The 17,877-nt window shown below is 49.0% G+C and overlaps 1 protein-coding gene across 6 annotated transcripts in view; it reads right to left on the reverse strand.

Moving 5' to 3' along the window:
* The window catches only part of AUH (AU RNA binding methylglutaconyl-CoA hydratase), a 269,714-nt gene that overhangs the window by 25,960 nt on the left and 225,877 nt on the right, over positions 1–17,877 (reverse strand). For 5 of the 6 annotated variants that reach the window (XM_088019055.1, XM_088019054.1, XM_088019053.1 and 2 more), the window contains one exon: positions 11,799–12,017. In XM_088019055.1, the coding sequence (XP_087875181.1) occupies positions 11,799–12,017 (219 nt within the window). Of the gene's footprint in view, positions 1–449; positions 1,671–11,798; positions 12,018–17,877 lie in introns of those variants that run through there. The other variant, XM_088019056.1, reaches the window with a different exon arrangement.

A 17,877-nucleotide genomic window follows, 5' to 3' on the forward strand; every position in this document is an offset into this window, starting at 1 on the left:
GGGGGAGTGGGGCTTCAGGGGACCCCGGGCCCCAGACTCAGGGTCCCTTCAGTGGAGGTCCCAGGCCTGGTGGAGCAGAGGCAAACCACCCCTCTTCACTTTGTCTGAATTCCCAGTCTACCCAACCCATGAGAGTAATAATGAGCTGCACCATGATGCTGTATTTCTGGGTGACTGCAACAGCCTTGAACAGAAGCTAGTGTTGATCCTCAGTTTACCAAAGGAAAAAACCAATGAAGATAAAGTCAATGACTTTTCAGGGCCACATAGCTGGAAAATGGTGGATGTGGGCAAGTGACTTCCCTGTGATGAATAGTTATCAAGAGTGTGTTACAGGGACCGAAACACGCCCAGCTATTGGCCTGGGGGAGGCCTCCTCGAATGTGCACACAGGGTGTCTGCCCGCCACAAGGACTCCCCCCTGCCAAAGACTGTGTAAGCAAATCTGTTGGACGAATTCCAAGGAGTGGCATATTTATTGAAAACATTTCCCCCCCAGAGAGATGGCCGAACTGATGTTCCACCGACAGCGTCGGACCCCCGTGCCAGCCCAGTCTTGGCAACGTTATGGGGTTTCTGATAATTGGCAATGCTTTTAGTCCTTCCACAATTATCTTTGAAACCTGATATAATATACTTAAATCAGTATATGCTGAATTATAACTTTGAAGCTTTATCTGTTGTCCTCATGCTGGGAGAGGCGAGGAAAGCAGCATAATTATACCGGTTTCCTTTTTCTTGCTCTCTCTGCATCTCCAAATTCTTGCTAATTATATAATTATCTCTAAATTGTCATGCTGGAGCGTTTGCATCCTGCTCCCTATCTGGAGTTTCCATACACGCGCGCTGCCTGCGCTTCTATATTTAAGCGGACTCGGTGCCCGCCGCCAGGTCTCCAATCCTAGCTCCCGAGCTGGGCGGCTGGCGCTGGGTCCACCTCCAGTTGCCTGTCGGCAGGGCTCCCGGGGCCACATCTGCTGAGCCCTTATTTGTTGGTTGTTTTCTTGCTCCTGACTAGTTGGCAGCCTTTGTAGTATTGCATCTCACCCTCGGGTGTTTCCTACAAAGGACACATCTTTTTCTTACCTTTGACTTTCATGGAGATGCACGGGCTCAATATTTTCTTTGGCTTTTAGCCATTTTGAGTGTGTGTTGTTTACCTGTACTGGGCTTATAAGCCCAGGTCCTTTGCAGGGTCTCTTTTGATTATTACTAGCAGCTACGTGGGTGCGGCTCGTCGTGGACCAGATGCAGGTGAGGAATGGTGCTGGGAAGGGATGGGCAGGGGAGCAGGAATGGCTGACACCTAGGTTCGGCCCCGTCACTGAGCAGCGTGCCCTGGGGCTGCTTTACCCGGACGGCTGGGGTTGCCAGTGCACCGCAAAGCCTGAGCTGTCCACTGTGCAGACTGTCCTGGCCTCCCCGTCTCTCCATCCCGAAGTCCGGACACCAGAGGACAGCTGCGGTTGACCAGTCGACTCCGTGTCGAGGGAATCCCTTCTTCCAGAGGGGCCCTGGAGTAGACCGCAGGCACTCACCGGCCACCGTCTCCCGTGTCCTGTGCTGTTTCTTCTGCTGCTGCTAGAATGGCTTTGCTGAAAGCTCTCCAGGGGAAATCATGTCCTTGTTTCAGTTCTGCCAGCTACCACTTAAGGGTCACGGCTTGTCTCCTACAATAGAGCAGCTTTGCTAATTAAAAAAGATTAACCTTGGATAGAAACACAGCCTGAATGTATGCAAATTATATGAAACAGTGACTTGCACAGTGGGACAGAGGGAGCCTAAGGGACTTAAATCCTGTGAATAGCTACAAGATCAAGACAATCCCCAGGGCCGTTCCAGGGGGACGAGGTCACCGATGCCCAGGGTCCAGGGCCGGTCCAGGGGGACGAGGTCACCGATGCCCAGGGTCCAGGGCCGGTCCACTGGGACGAGGCTACTGATGCCCAGGGTCCAGGGCCGGTCCAGGGGGACGAGGTCACCGATGCCCAGGGTCCAGGGCTGTTCCACTGAGACGAGGCTACTGATGCCCAGGGTCCAGGGCATTTCTCTGGCTCTGGATGCACATTACCACCCCTGGGCCACTTGCAACCCCGTACAGATCACAGCAAGATCTTAGGGGGTGGGACTGTTGTTAGAAGGTTCCACAGCTTCCAGGGGATTTCAGTGATTGGCTCAGGTCTAGAGCCCTGGTCTAGACTGGAGTATGTGGCCTTTGGTTGGTGATCAGAGCCTGCTTTCTTCCTGAAGTAAATGTGAAAGTGAGTTCAGGTCAAGTCAAACACACTTGTCTCCTCGGGCCACAGGTGCCAACGAAAAGTAACAAATCAGAGGAAGCATCTACAGAGGCAGAGGGAGAGAGAAAATCCCAAGCAGACTCCCCCACTGAGTGTGGAGCCCGACCTGGGGCTCAATCTTATGATCTTGAGGTCATGACCGGAGCCGAAATCAAGAGTCGGACCCTTAACCACCTGAGCCACCCAGGCGCCCCAGTTGTAACTATTTTAAAGTGTACAATTCAGTGCCTTTTCATATATTTACAACGTTGGGCAACCATTACCACTATCTAACTTCAGAATATTTTCATCACTCCAAAAGGAAGCCCTGTGCCCTGTGCCCAGCCCTTCTGGCCTGTTGGTCGGGCTCTTGGCCTCACCCGGGTGACCTCAGGGGGGCCGTACACAACGCCGTGTGCTTATAGCTGCTGCTCTCCATCGGCTGGCCGCCCTCTCCAGCAAACACTTGTTAGGCTAGTTGGCATTGTCCGGCCTCAGACCCTTAGATCCCCCCCCACCGTCCTCCTTACCTACCCACACCCACGTCAACGCCATGGACTCTGGTTGGTGGTGGTTTATCACTGTCCACTTGTTTGGCGGAGCGGTTGGTGGGGACACCCTGTCACCTGGTTTTGTTATCCATGGTGCCCATGGGACCCTGGGTTTCCTCTCTGATTGCTCTGTGTTTGAGTGGGGGGTGGGGAGTGGGGTGAAGGTTGGGGGAGAGCAGAGCCAGCTTTTATGAATTCTCTGTTGCGGCCCCTGAGTTGAGGAGTTTGGAGCTCACCTGGCACCTCTCCTAGGAAGTGATTTAAATCATTAAGAAAAAGGTCAAGTTGTTTTCAAAAACTCCTTTTTTTTCTTAAGATTTTATATATTTATTTATTTTAGAGGGAAAGAGAGTATGGTCATGAACAGGCGGAGGAGCAGAGGGAGAGACACAAGCAGATTCCATGTCTGGAGCTGGGTGAGGGGCCTGATCCCAGGACCCTGAGATCATGACCTGAGCCAAAATCAAGAGTCAGATGCTCAACGGACTGAGTCACTCAGTTGCCCCAGAAAACCCCTTTTAAGAAGGAAAGGAAAAGGGGGCACCTGAGTGGCTCAGGTGTTTGAGCGGCTGACTCTGGATTTCAGTTCAGGTCATGGTCTCAGGGTCATGCGATTGAGCCTGGCCTTGGGCTCTGTGCTCAGCGGGGAGTCTGCTTCAAGATTCTCCCTCTCCTTCTGCCCCTCCCCCCTCAAATAAATAAACAAATAAATCTTTAAAAAAAAAGGAAGGAAAGGAAAGTTATAATATGGCTTATAAATATTTGTTCCTAAAATGCTTAATTTTAAAGGCAATTTAATACTACCTGGAACTTTAATATATGTGCAAGTATTCAGTCTCCAATGATCTGAATAGATGTAGGTGTGTATGTGTGTATTCGTCTACAGCTTTCTGGAGCTCAAATGCAGGGTTTGAGAGTTGCCTTTTAAAGAATGTTATCTATCAAATATTAAATTCTGCTGTGAGTTCTGTCTTCCCTTGACTGTCAGGACAGAGCCAGACCTCGAGCTCCTGAGCTAGCCGGTGGATCGATTTCCATGTGCACACGGGGGTGCTGGGGTTCGAACCGGAGACAGTACATGCTTGGTCCCAACTCACAGGATGACACCAGGAGAGCGCAGACCAGGGCTCCGGGCAGGACGGCGGGTCAGGAACAAGCCCTGCCTCCCCACCCGCCTCCTACCCCCCGTTGACGGGACCACGAGATTGCCAGAAGAATGCAGGAACCCATGCTCATCTTGTGTTTAGAGTTCTCCTAAGATTGCCTTGCTTCTCTTTCCTGTGAGGCTGCATCTTACCTGCCCTTGGGCAGTCCTTCCACAAACCTTTCTGGTAATGAGCTTTCTTAGCTCAATTAAATTATGCCACATTCCCACAAGAGCTTTTGGAGGGAGTACAAATGGATTGGCTCCAAGCGCTGGATTGTCAAGCCTCACATTGCCCTCAAATTCTCAGGTGACCTACATTCTTCCTGCATTCCTGAAGTGTCACTGGGCAAAGAGCTGGGGAACTCCATACAGACTGAGCAGCTGGTGCAGCCCTTTGCAGATGTGACAACTCCAAAATCACCCCAAGGGCCAGTCAAGGGGTGTGCCCATGCTGCCCGAGCACAGAACAGACTGACAACACTATCTCAGAGACACTGCACTTCGAAGACCAGGAGTAAGAGCAGCACAGAGAATGAGGCAAAGCGCTCTCAAAAACAGTGAGGTTATTTTTACAGTACATATGTGGTTTTGGTGTTTACTTCTTCTTATATTTACTTCTATATGAATTGGAGTTATTTGTGGCAAATGAATATTTGTGGCAAATGAAAGAAACCTGTATCAGAGATTGATGACCACAGCCCAGAAAGGCAGATAAAGAAGTCACTCCTCACTAGGATGCAACAGGGTGGGGGTGGGGGGGGTTAGTCTACAAGCCTGATGGTGGTCTTATGCATTCACAAACATTTGCTGCCTACACACGTTTTGCTTATTCATGGAAAATCAGAGATCTGAGCAGGAAGTGTTTGTGAGTGGAATATACTGAAGTCTGTAAGATGGATGGATGTGGATGGATGAATGGATGGATGGTGGATGGATGGATAGAGAGATGGTTGGATGGATGGATGGATGGATGGATAGATGGATGGAAGGAAGGACTGACCAGTGATAAAGCAGATGTAGCAAAATATTAATTGCATCATCTGGGTGGTGAGGATACTGGTGGTCCCTACAGCGTCCTTTCAATTTTTCTACACATTTGAGATTTTTCATAATGAAGTGTCAGAGAAATCCCGTGGCTGAGTGTACCTCACAGCTTTGACCTTCATAAACCCAAGGAGCTTGTTAAAAACAAACTCCTGCACCGGCCAGGCCCCCATCTGAGTTTCTGGGAGTGAAGCCCGAAGGACTGCATTTGCACAGCTCTGCTGCAGTTCTCGTGAACTGGGGGTGTTAAAGACCCTGCAGAGAAGTCTCCTGGGGAAAGCTCATCCTGACATAACCAGGCACAACCCTGCCTCTCTGCACATGAACCCACAGCAGCTGTCTCCAAAGAGTGGCTGCAGGTCTGACACCCTGGCTGCCGTGCTGGGGTGCAGATCACCAGCCTCCAGCCTCTGGAACAGCAGAAGCCCTCACCTCAAATATCTGATGGGGGGATGGCGCCCCGTAGCCACACGTGTAAACCAGCACAGTGAGCTGGCCCCAGGAAATATCCAGACAACGCTCACGCCCCCCACCCAGACCCTGTCGCTGACCCTCCAGAAAAGATGCACAAAGAGAGAAAATGCTGGTTTGGGTCTGTATTCAGGAATGCTAACCTGTGTGACACCAAAGGTCAGCGTTCTCATTTGCAAGGCCAGGAACAAAATGAAAATATGGGGCCTGCTCTTCAAGGATTATTAAGAATTTCAGAATGGTAATAGCAGAGAATGAAAACCAGCCCTGGCTGCCTCCAAGCATGGGGCCCCAAAGCCAGCCCCGGGGATGTGTGTTATGGGAGCTGCCAGCCACTGAGCCAGTTACACAGGGCACATAAACGTTTTTGGTTTTGCAATCAATTATCTGGTCCAGAGTAATCACATATCCCCACTAAAATGTCCAGGAACATGTCTGTATTTCCTAATTAAGTTGCCAGCTCTATGGAAAGTGTATTTTTCATATGAAGTATGATGAATGGGTTATTTGTGCACCAAACACATAGCTACTGAGCACCGTGGATGCTTCTAGGTTCTGGAACAACAGTGAGAAGAAGCAGAGTCTCCCACGGAAGTTGACAGGGAAGGAAAGACACAGTCTGATAACCACAGGCCACTGTGTGAAGTACGGGGACAATGGGGGCCCAGGTGGGCACGAGGGGCCAGCACCGGGACCTTCCAACCATTTTGTGATTCCTGAGCTCTCTCACTGTTGCTGTTGTCACTGCTTTCATTTGATTTTGAAGAGGTTAATCCCTGCAGACAGTGTCCATCCCTGGGCTGTAGGATGGCCTGGATGTTTGAGCCAGTGTGGTCCCTCTGTGAGCCCTGTCCCTGTGCTTGAGCATGTGCCCCAGGGCCTGAGCCTGCCAGGCTACACGTCCCGGCTCCCTCAGGCCTCGGGAAGGACAGCCCACTGGGTTCAAGGCTCTGAGGGCAGTGGGATCCAGATGCCCACAGTGAGGCTAGGGGGTCCCTGCTCCCATCTCGTCCCCTCTCTGCCTTACGTCCCTCGCACAAGGGGGTGCTTCTGGAACCGTCTCTCACACGAACACCTTGCTCTCCAATCCTCATGTCAGGGTCCTTGTGAGGAAAGCCAGAAGCAGATGGTATAGGAACAGGACTCTGTGGAAAGGAATCGGGAAAGAGCCCAAGGAGGAGCCAGTGACACCAAAGGGAAAGCCGGGGGCATGATGCCGGAAGCCCCAAAGAAAGAGGTGGTCATCGGTGAGGGGTCATCAGTGAGGGGCCGGCAATGAGGGGTCAGGAGTGAGGGTCCAGCAGTGAGGGGCTACAGGGAGGGTCCACGTGATCCCTGCCTCAGGTTTATACTAAGAACACTGTATGATTGGCTAAAATGAAGAATGGTTTCCACTGGCCTTTTTCTCAGAAGAACCCAGATTCCACGAGGACGAGTACCCCATGCAGCAGGTAAGCATGGGGACTCCGCTTTGGTCACTCTGGCCCTGGGAGGTGTTACAGCCTCTCATAACTGGGCATCTCCCATCTCCGAGCCCCAGATGATGAGACAGAGGTGTTGAGAAAGAGCCCCACTGCAGCCCTCAGCAGAGTGCCCACAAGTGGAACACGGATCATTTCTGTCACACCTACAACCTGCAATTCCAACCCCAAATGAGACGTTCTGCCCAGGACTCTGCAAATGTACCCATGATCTCGAGCCATAAATCTTTCCTTGGACTGGTTTTAATGGGGTGGGGGGAGGGGAGCGAAGGGGTGGGGGTGCGCTTCTAGCGCAGGTAGAGAAGGCTAGTTTTCGGATCCTTTTCTTGGTCCCCAGTGTGCCTTAGCCCCCTAATTAACGTTCATGCTGCCATTTCTCCCGCTTGCTCTCGGCCTAGAAACGACTTACCTTCACAGCACTCAAAAAGATCTCATTCAGCCCTTTCCCCTACTCATCAGGAACACTACAGAAGGCAAAGACGACTGGACGAACTTGGCTCCCTCAAAAACTTTAGGAATTTAAACCACATCAGCCAGGCATGGAAGATGCTCACGGGTGAGGAACGTGGTAGGCACGAAGAGGTCTAAATACCCAAAACACGTCCATAGAGGGGCCGAGAGCCCGCAGGAGACACACATGCAGATCCTCGAGCACACACATAAGCATAAATAGGTGCCCTGCTCGAATACAGCTAGCCAGCAAATATATGCAGGATTAGTGCTACCGCTGCTGGAAACCCAAAAGGGGAGGGCGGCTGGCTCTGCGCCGCCCACCAGGCAGTTGGGGTGCGGGGATGTGAGCCGGGGGGACGGTGCTGGATGCTTGGAGGCTGTGGGTGGCGTTAGGAAGGACACCTCACTCCTGTGCTAAGTGACATGTATTCTCTCTCTGTACCTGCTGCTCCTGGGAGGTGGGAGTTAGAACAACTCGGTAAGTGGGGTTGGGAAGACACAAGTGGACCACATGATTAACCCGAGGTCCGCGGCAGGCCTGGCATCTGGACCAGGTGACCTCCAGCTCTGACCATTGACTTACCCCCACCCTCACAGAAAACAAAGAAGGAAATCATTCATTCCTTTGTGTTCTTTGCAAATATTCACTGGCCACGCACTGGAGGAGACTCCCTCTTGGTTCCTGATAGAAAAATCGTTAGCCATGGAGAGCCATCTGCAGTCTCCTCGGAAGACAAAGTGAGCCAAGGAAGGCTCTTGGCAGGCCAGCAGCGCCCCCGCTTCCCTGCAGATGCACAGAACCCTCCGGCCTCCTTCTCCTCATTCTAGAACTGATGAGCTGTCTGCTCCAGAGGAAAACCGCTCACTCTGTGGATAGCAGAAGGGCATCGAGCTCCCATGGATGGGTTTCAACAGAGCACATGGCCAACTGTTCCTGTAGAGAAGAAAGCTCCGAATCATTCAGCAAGGATGTTAAACATCAGTAGTGAGGACCTTGGACATAAATGACATTGGTGAAAGATTCACTCTTTGTCAGGCTCCTGGCTGTGCACCTTCCAGTTTCTGAAATCTACACAGTCGGGACTACCTTTGCCCCTGTGTCACGCCAAGGAAATTAGTGTTTGCGGACTTGACCAACTCAGTCTTTCAGACTGGAGTGCACTCTGCATCTGCGCTACACACCTTTCTGGAGACTGCATGCATGCCACATGGAGGTGCAGGGACAGTGGTGTCCCCACGCAAGGCGGAACTCACGGCGGCTCCGTTCGCGTGAACCCACAGCCAATGACCCACTTACGTCAATCCATAGTCAATGCGTGCATTTTTAGCACCATCAGAGAAAAGGGCCTATCCGGTCATCTTCACAACGCCAGCCCCAGAGTAGCACTCCCAAACCCAGGCCTATTGTGCGGGCAGTGAGGGCCGCGGGTTTCCCACCCCCGTGGCCCACCAGGGTGCCCTAGCGAAGAGCACTGCCGGGGAAGGGCAGGGCGTGGGCCCTTCAGCCCTTGTCCCACTCCAGAAAACTGAAAGTCAGGGTGATGGAGGCCGGGGCGGGGACTCAGGTGGCGGTAAAGCCTGGGGTCCTGCCAGGACAGACTGAGTTTCAGAACATCAGCTGCGGGGGACGGCCCCGATCTGGGGGGAGAGGGGTGCTGGCGGGCACACCTTACCGTTTGTGCTGGGTCTACACTGGTAAAGGACAAAATTCAACCGAGTAGGTTTGAAAATCTAATTGGCTTTCTCAAACGATTCATGAACCGGGCAGCGTCCCATCCAGCAAGCGGAGCCATGGTGTAAGGAGTTGTAGGAAATGAAAGTTTTCATAGGCAGGAGGGTGGGGCAAGAAGTTGTGAGCAAGAGAAGAGAGAGCATTGTTTGAGGCCAGGACAGCTCTGGGGGGGGGGGAGGGGGAGGGCTGCGGGACAGGAGGCATGATGGCTTTTACCATTCAGATGACCTCACCAGCGCCGCTCGGGAAATGTCAGATTGTGAAAAGGTCACATTCCTGGGAGAGGTCGAAACTGTAATTAAGTCTGGGTTTGCTGTCCTGGGGAGCAAATGACTCCATCTGAGCTTGTTGTTTCTTCTTAACAACGTGTGTGAGTCAAGAGGAGCTTCTGCCCAGGACGGAAGGTGGTGTCCACAGGCTTTGAGGACAGAGGCTGAGCAGAGGGACGCGCTCCACTGGGCTCGGCGACAGCTGCTGCAGCACTGCAGTCCTTGGTCTGGCCAGGACAGGCGCACACCGGGCCCTGGGGGCAGGTGCAGCGCGCGTGGGGGGTCTGCGGGCGCACAGCCTGGAGACCCTGATCCCACGGGGACTTCCCTCCAGCACTCACCCCGAGGCTGGACTTCCAGCAGGGAAGGGACCCAGGATGTCTCTGCTCTGTGCCGGGCAGCCCAGCATAACCTCTTGTGCCTTCAGAGATCCTTTAGGACTTCGTGGGAGACGCTCCCGAGGGAACCAAGGAATGAAAGAAGAGCACAGGGCCCAGGACTGCCTTCCCGGCCAGCAGGAGATTTCGCAAATGCCGCTAAAATCACAGTAGAGAACTGGAGTCCGATGTTTCCAGTCAGTTCGATCTGTGCATCCTGAGTTCTCTTTCTGGGCTTTACCCTCCCTCATTTGGGGTCTCCTCTCAGAAAACAGAGGAGGTGAGGAAGAGTGGGGAGGCCCAGGGAGCTCACGGGTTCACACGGAGTTGGCCAGCCCTTTCCAAAGTGGTAAGGGAAAGAAGCCAGAGGGACTTGAGAGAGAGTGAGACCTTGAGAGCACAGGAGGGGTGTGCCATCTATCGAGGAGACTTTTTACCTGCAGTTCGACGGGCCCCGGGCCGGACAGAGGTCCAGGTGGAGCCGAGTCCAGAGTCCCCCGGGGCCGGGAGGGGCTGGGGAGGGGCCACCTTCCCAGAGGATGCCTTCCTGCAGGCAGCCCTGGTTGGGGCCTTACCCTGCCACTCGCCACTGGGTGACACTGGCCACACGCAGAGACAGAACTGTATTCCCCTCCCAGCAGCAAAGGTGACTTTCTTCTGTGGTGTGACCCATCTCGAATTCCTCTAAACACCCCAGACCCAAGACGAGAAGGCGAATCAGCCAATCTCAATTTCCTACCCCCGTATGCCCCTTGCTTCTCACTCGGCAGTGGCTGGAAGGAAGGTGGTGCTGAGGGACCGGGGCGTCCTTCTCCCTCCTCACAAGGCAGGGGGACGCTCCCCCAGCCTCAGCCGCCAGACACCCGCTTCCCTTCCCAACAGGCCCGTCTGAGTCCTGCGTGCCTGAGTCCCGAGCGCCCAAGGGTGGCTCCCACATTGCAACACTGTGTAGAAAACCAGGACCGTCCTGGGGAGGAGGAGGTGGGACCCCCTCTGCCCCCAAAGCTGGCAGGCTGTGCAAGGGGCTGTGGTTTCTAATTTAAATTCTCATTTCTTTTTCTATTTTGAGACTCTCCCTGGGATTTCAGGAATGTTGAGACGGGCTGGTTGTAAAACGCTGAGTACGGACCGGCCACGCAGGCTGGAGACAGGAGCTCGAGGGTGGAAACTAACGCACCAATCGTCAGGCCTGGCCTCTGGGTCTTGGGGTTGAGGTGCGGGGGGCCCGGGAGAGAGGACGATGCGCTGGTCTACCAGACTGCTGGATGCGGGCTAGCCAGGAGGGGGCTTCGGGTGACCCCATCATGCAAGCGAAAGTCAGCCTTTAAATGAGGTTAAGCTCCAGGGAGGGAGAGTAAATAGGACAAGCAGCCCTGCAGGTGGAAATCGAGTGCGTTTGGTGTTGCCATGAAGCGACAAAACGAAGCCTCGCTCGGAGAAATGCATTCCATTTGGGAAGGCCAGCTCCAGCACAGCCGAAGCGGCCCCTCGACTCAGCCAGGCAGGGAGGGTGATGGATCAGGGTGGCCAGGGGGGGCGAAATGGTGCCCTGAGATTTCACGGGATCCGGTGCCAACCCCGGGACTGGCCCAGCCCGACCCCAGGCGGGGGAGCGCGGCAGGCCTCTCGATAGGAAAACGGTCTGACCTCCGTGCACCCTAAAGTCTAAGGATTTCTCACACATTTAAAGACGTTTTGCCTATTTTTCTACCTCCCCTCCCCGCCCCCCATGAGGCTCTGTGGTACATTTCTGGTTCTTTTTTAACCTCTTAGCTTGTAGAAAGGGCATTTCGGTCTCTAGGGACCCTGCCTGGCATTAGGTTGACTGGGGTGGTGGCGGATTATCAAATTAAAACTGAATGGTAAACAAAGAAAAGGGCATTTTGTGTTTTCTTGGCTTAAGGACAAACAATAAAGTCTGACTTGATAATGTTGGCAATGTTCCCGGTTTTCTGGGTCAGACACCAACCAAAGAGAGGCATATATTGGAGTCCTACCTGCACTCCCGTGTCGGAGGCCCATCCTCGTTCCGCTGCCCGCCCGGGGCACGGTGAGGACAGACCGGCCACGCCACCACCAGGGCTCCCTCGGGCAAGGAGTTAAGGGGGTTTCTCTTCAAAAACTTCGCATGTTGATGAGACAATGAGTCAGGAAGCATTGGATTCAACTTGCTTGCAGATAAGCTGCTGGAGATTTTCAAATTGGAGTCTGGCACCCTGTGTATATAAAAAGTCACCGACTTGTGTCTATTCAGAGCTATGAATTTCCATGATACTAGAGTATCTTCTTTCTTGAGAGAGAAAGTGCTAAATATTTAAAGGCTTAAAGTGGCCAGGAAATTCATAAGCTCACATTCAAAAATAATTTCATTCCATTCTAAAATTAGAGGTGGAAAAAGTCAAGAGAATCAAAACAAGTTGTTACAATGAGGACTAACGTTGGATCAAGTCTTGGTGTTTGTTCCTTTCAAAATCGTTTTATTGATTCTTGATAAGCCCTCACCGCCTCCCACCAGAGCACAGGTTGCACAGTGGTTCCCAGAGATGGGACAACTTTCCCAGAAGACTTCTCACCACAGCGGGGAAGGGGCCTGGGCCTCTGAGCCTCTTCCCCCATTGGAATGCAAACTGCCATTCTGGGAATGTCAATTGCTGCGTGGCTGATAATTTCATGCTTTTGCTGTTGGAAGAAGCATTCAGGAAATGTGCCTCAGGCATATTTAGTTTGTTGAAAAACTAAGAATGTCACATATATGGTTTGGCCACCTACTTGGCACTGGGAACTTAATATAGCATTGTTATTTTTCTACGGAGCCAGAATGCTAAAGTTGATAGCTGAAGAGTTCTTGGATATGCTTCAGAAAGAAACATCTACATTGGACGCTGAACGGCTCTATAAAGGAACAGCAAAAGCAGAATATTTTTCATTTTCTAGAAGGCATTGAAGGGCACTTAAAAAAAAAAAAACTATTAATAGACCCGCATGCCCAAGATTCACATAATATACTAGTGTCCTGAGCAAATTTAAAAGGTGCGGTTCCTGGCCCACCCTGCTGGTCTCTGGGCCACAGTTAACAGCTGGGCACGTCTGGGCTGGCCTGGGCTGGGCTGGGCACTGGCGTGTAGAGATGCACGGACTTGATATGTAATGGTCCTCATGATTTCTTCATCATGTGTCTTGGAGCAAACTACATGTATGTACATATATTTTTCCTTATGTGAATGAAATATAATTGATTTAACAATTTTCTCCTGTTGACAAATATGTAGGTTGTTTCCAATCCAATGGCCCCCAAACCCAAACTCTCATTGGCATTTGCAATTCCCCGAGACCTGAGCATTTTCATACGTGTTATTATCCACCCATATTTCATTGTCTGTGAATCATCTACTTATCTTACCCATTTCTTTTTTTTTTTTTATTTCACTCCTTTCACTGTTCTGATGATTTTGTAGGCACTCTTTATATATTCTGGATACTATTCCTTTGCTTGCTAATATTTTCTTCCTATCTGTTACTTGTCTTCTCCAAATTTTTCAGAATGTTTCTTCTGCACTTTCTTTTGCATGTAGACTTGATATTCAGCTTGCCAACTCAAAAAAAATCTTATTTGGATTCTGGCTGAAACAAAATTTGTGTTATTTGGGAAGAAGTGAAATCTTTATGATATTGAGTTGTCCCTTCAGAAGAATAGTATGTCTCACTGTTTATTCAAATTGTTTATGTTTCTCTTTAAGGCTCACATGTAGATTTCTGACAGATGGCCTCTACCAAGTTAAGGAAATATTTTCTGTTAATTCAATTGCTCACTTATTTGGGAGAGAGTGTTGAATATTTTTTTTTAAATTTATGTATTTATCTGAGAGAGAGGGCCCGCAAGCATGCTCAGTGGGGAGGGGCAGAGGGAGAGAGAGTCTCAAGCAGATGCCGCACTGAGCATGGAGCCTGATTCCAGACTTGATCTCAGACCCTGAGATCACAACCTGAGCTGAAACCAAGAGTCAGATGCTTAACTGATTGCACCACCCAGGCGCCCTGAGAATGCTGAATATTTTTAAATATTTTTCATATCCATTGAGAGAATATATGGTTTTTCTCCACTAAGGGAGTAAATTTTATCAGCAGATTTTCTCATATGGAAACATCCTGACTTTCCAGGTATAAACCCTAATTGTTCATGACATTTTACTTCTTTATTACACAATTAGAAGCATTTTATTTAGGATTTTCACGTTTAGGTTCATAAGTGAAATAAATCTGTGATTTTTTTTTTCTTGTCCTGTCTCTAGTTTTGGGTATAGACTATACTAGCTACATACAGTTAGAATGTATGTCTCATTCTCTATTAAGATAGGGGTTATTTATTCCTCCAAAGTTTGGTAAAACCCATACGTACCCATGGTACCAAAGGCTTTTGTGTCTTGGTCCATCTGGACAGCTGTAACATAATGTGTGGCTTATAAACAATATAAATGTATTGCTCACAGTTCAGGGAGCTAGAGGTGGGAGATCAGCTTACCATCATGTCTGGGTGAGAGTCTTCTTCTGGGTTACAGACTTTTCATCGTATCCTCACATGGAGGAAGTGGTGAAAGAATTCTATGCACTCTCTTTCATACAGACACTAATCCCACATGAGGGCTCCACCCTTGTAACCTGATCACCTCCCAAGACCCCACCTCCTGATACCATCACTTTGGAGGGTAGGATTCCAGCATGTGAATTTTGTGGGCACACAAACATTCAGACCATAGCAGTGGGTGCTTTCTCACAATAAGCTGGGGGCTCTAACAGGCTACGGACTCATGTACTTTCTCCTGCTCCTTTGATTTAAAGTAAAGTTGAAGCTTTAGGAGGACCAGACAGGGTGGAGTCACTAACATAATGGTTTAGATTTCTTTTTAAAAATTTTTTTAAAATTTAAATTCAGTTAACAACATAGAGTACATCATTAGTTTCAGATGTAGTGTTCAGTGATTCATCAGTTGCATATAAGACCCAGGGCTCATCACATCACGCACCCTTCTTAATGCCCGTCACCCAGTTACCCCATCCCCCCACCCGCCTCCCTTTCCGCAACCCTCAGTTTGTTTCCCAGAGTCCAGATTCTCTCATGGTTTGTCTCCCTCTCTGATTTCTTCCCATTCAGTTTTCCCTCCCTTCCCCTATGATCCTCTGCACTACTGGAGGGGATTATGCTAAGTGAAATAAGTCAATCAGAGAAAGACAATTATCATATGGTTTCACTCATATGTGGAATATAAGAAATGGTTTAGATTTAAATTTGCTTATACAATGGGAGATAATGGGTGGGGGCAGAAATCACACACAGTCAAATCCTCACTACTCAGAATGTGGTCCATGGACCAGTAACACCAGCATCACCTGCAAACCCATCAGAAATGCTGAGTATCAGGCCCACTGAGACCCTCTGAGTCACCCTCTGCATTTGAACAAGATCCTGAACAGATGCTCAGACACATTAAAGTTTGAGGAGCTCAGATGGAGAAGGTTCCACAATCAGATTACATGAGCTGTGAACATTCTCACTCTGTACTTTAAAAATCGAAACTGTAAATTGTCAGCGGAATTATAGGTGTGGTTTATATAAGAAAGATGTTGTGGGTATCCACTCAGTGGACCCACTTTCAAAGAAAAGGCTTTGACCTACATTAAAAGACTGGTGCATGAATATATGTTTTTATGTTTTTGATTAAAGTAAAATGTTTGAGGTCTGTAACGACCTTTTTTGATGATTCCTAGCTTTGACCCACTTCATCAAACCAACTGCCTACAATCTGGACTGTATCAGGTAAGGGGGATTCTACTACAATTTATGTTTTCCCAGATTACCATTATATTTCATCTAGAGTCTCAAGCATGTTGACATAGAGTGGTATTCAATTATAATCTTTTTCAAAACTATAGTGATGGACATTTTACGCTTCTAATGTTTTCATTTTTATTTGTGTATTGTTTTTGTTCTGTTTTGTTTGCTTATTCAGAGTAGTCAGAGATCTATTTAAATTATTTTTCATTTTCAAAGCATTATCTTTCATTTTGTTTTTTTAATCTTTTTTTTTCTTTCACTAATATTTAGTTTTATTTTCATTATTTTCTTATTCTACTATCTTTGGGCTTTTTATTCTTGTTCGGTCTCTCCTGTTTTCTAACACTGGCATTGAGAGCTACAAATTTTCCCCTGACAATTGTTTGATATGGTACTCTCACTAACACTTATTCTTAAATCCATTAAACTTATAAATTTAGTTTTTATTTTCTTTTTATTTTAAAGGGTGTTTTTAAATCCTGAAAGAACCATTTTACCAAACTTTCAAATATAATTTCTGCATTTTGGGATTTTTTAAGATATTCTTTGTGTTCTACCTTAGCAACAATTTTGTGAATGTTCCATTCGTGTTTGAAAAGAAGGTGTGGTCTCTGCTGGCATAACAGAAATGTGTCTGAGTGCACAGATTTATATACATATATAATCAAGCCTGTTAATTACACTACTCCAATCTTCTCTGCCCTTTCTTATTTTTGTCTACCCTGGCATAAACAGGCTCACCCACCATTCCCTTCCACTTATACTTGTCCACACACCCTGAGTTTTTTAGGGGTAGTAATATGGCCAGGCTAGCAGATGAGTCATGCTTAAGTTTAGACCAGCATTGGTCGACAGAGGCTTTGCTGACATCTTTGCTTCTGCTTGGGATGTTGGAACAGAACATCTAGAGCCATGGCAGCCATTTTATGACCATTAGGCATCTTTATTCATTTTATAGTTTGTTTGCTCACAAGACTTTGTGTTGTCTTTATGGTTCTCTTGTATTTATTTCCATTTTGCTGGCGTATGGTTCTTTTTTAAAGAATCCATCATAGTTGGTCCATGGGTGGGACATTTTCTGAGTCCCTGGTGCCCATGCGATGTCTGTTGTTTGCCCACTGTTTCACACTGACCTTGGGCCTAGCTCCCCAGCCCTCCTGCCTTCACAGCAGCTTCTGCATTTGTTCTGCTCCAATTTTGTTTTTCCATAGGATCTGATCCATCTGCCCACATTCTGTCTTCCACAAATTGTTCAAAAGCTCTCCTATGCTTTTGGCACTCTTGCTTTCCTGTATTACCAAGGACCTATTCTTTTAAAAAATTTCTTTTTTTTTTTTTTTTTTTTGGTCATTTTGTGGGAATTAAGGCTGAAAAAAAGGAGACGTGAGAGCTCAGTCATGGTAATTCAATATCAAAAACTTTTAGCACAGACATCAGTAATTCATTCTTTTTTTTCCTCCTATTTATTTTTTTATTTTATTATGTTATGTTAGTAATTCATTCTTTACAAATTTATAGGGAAATACTAGTCTTTGAATGATTCCACTGGGGCTCAGGGATTTACTGACTGCGGTTCTGTGTTTTCCTCCCCTGGGCTATGTTTTACATTCCTCATGGGGCTAACTCTCTCTTATACCATTTAAAATGCATGCTTCCTTCTAAGCAGGTGTCCAGCCTAAACAAAGGAGTGAAGCTCGAATACACATCCCACCAGACAGCAGGGCACGCCTGCCATCAGCAGCTCTTGGGTGTGGATTTGACTGCAGCATATTGCACACCTGTCTCGATTCTCAGGCAGTATTTTCCTGAAGCAGAACTCTGGTCTCACAGGGACACCCCAGGCAGCTCTTGTTTCCAGTGGAGAATGTGAGGAAAGCAAATGACGGAGCCACGGAGGCCCGTACCCATGGCTCCGGCCCTACCAGGGCTCAAGCAGACAGCCCCAGACTCCGAGGGGTCAGGACTCTGAAGAAGCCTTGCTAAGAGGGTCAGGGGCTTGAGCCCACCCTCCCGGTGTTGGCCAGAGCCCGCCATGGGGCCTCTCCAAGCCTCGTGTCCTTCAACAGTTAGGTGACCACTTCATGGAGCCACTGTGAGGCCTGCATGCATGGTGCTCAGAGCTGTGGCCACACTCACAGCCTCATGGTCCAAATGAAGCCTAGAAGCTTCCATGGTCAGCATTCACATGCCAACCACCTGAGCACCTGTGTGAACATCAGTCTTTAAAAGCAGCCGTCTACAGGTAC

Source organism: Eumetopias jubatus, unplaced genomic scaffold (genome assembly GCF_037043125.1).
Source record: "Eumetopias jubatus isolate StellerSeaLion01/CBP00866 unplaced genomic scaffold, mEumJub1_p1.0 scaffold_15, whole genome shotgun sequence".
NCBI lineage: Eukaryota > Metazoa > Chordata > Mammalia > Carnivora > Otariidae > Eumetopias > Eumetopias jubatus.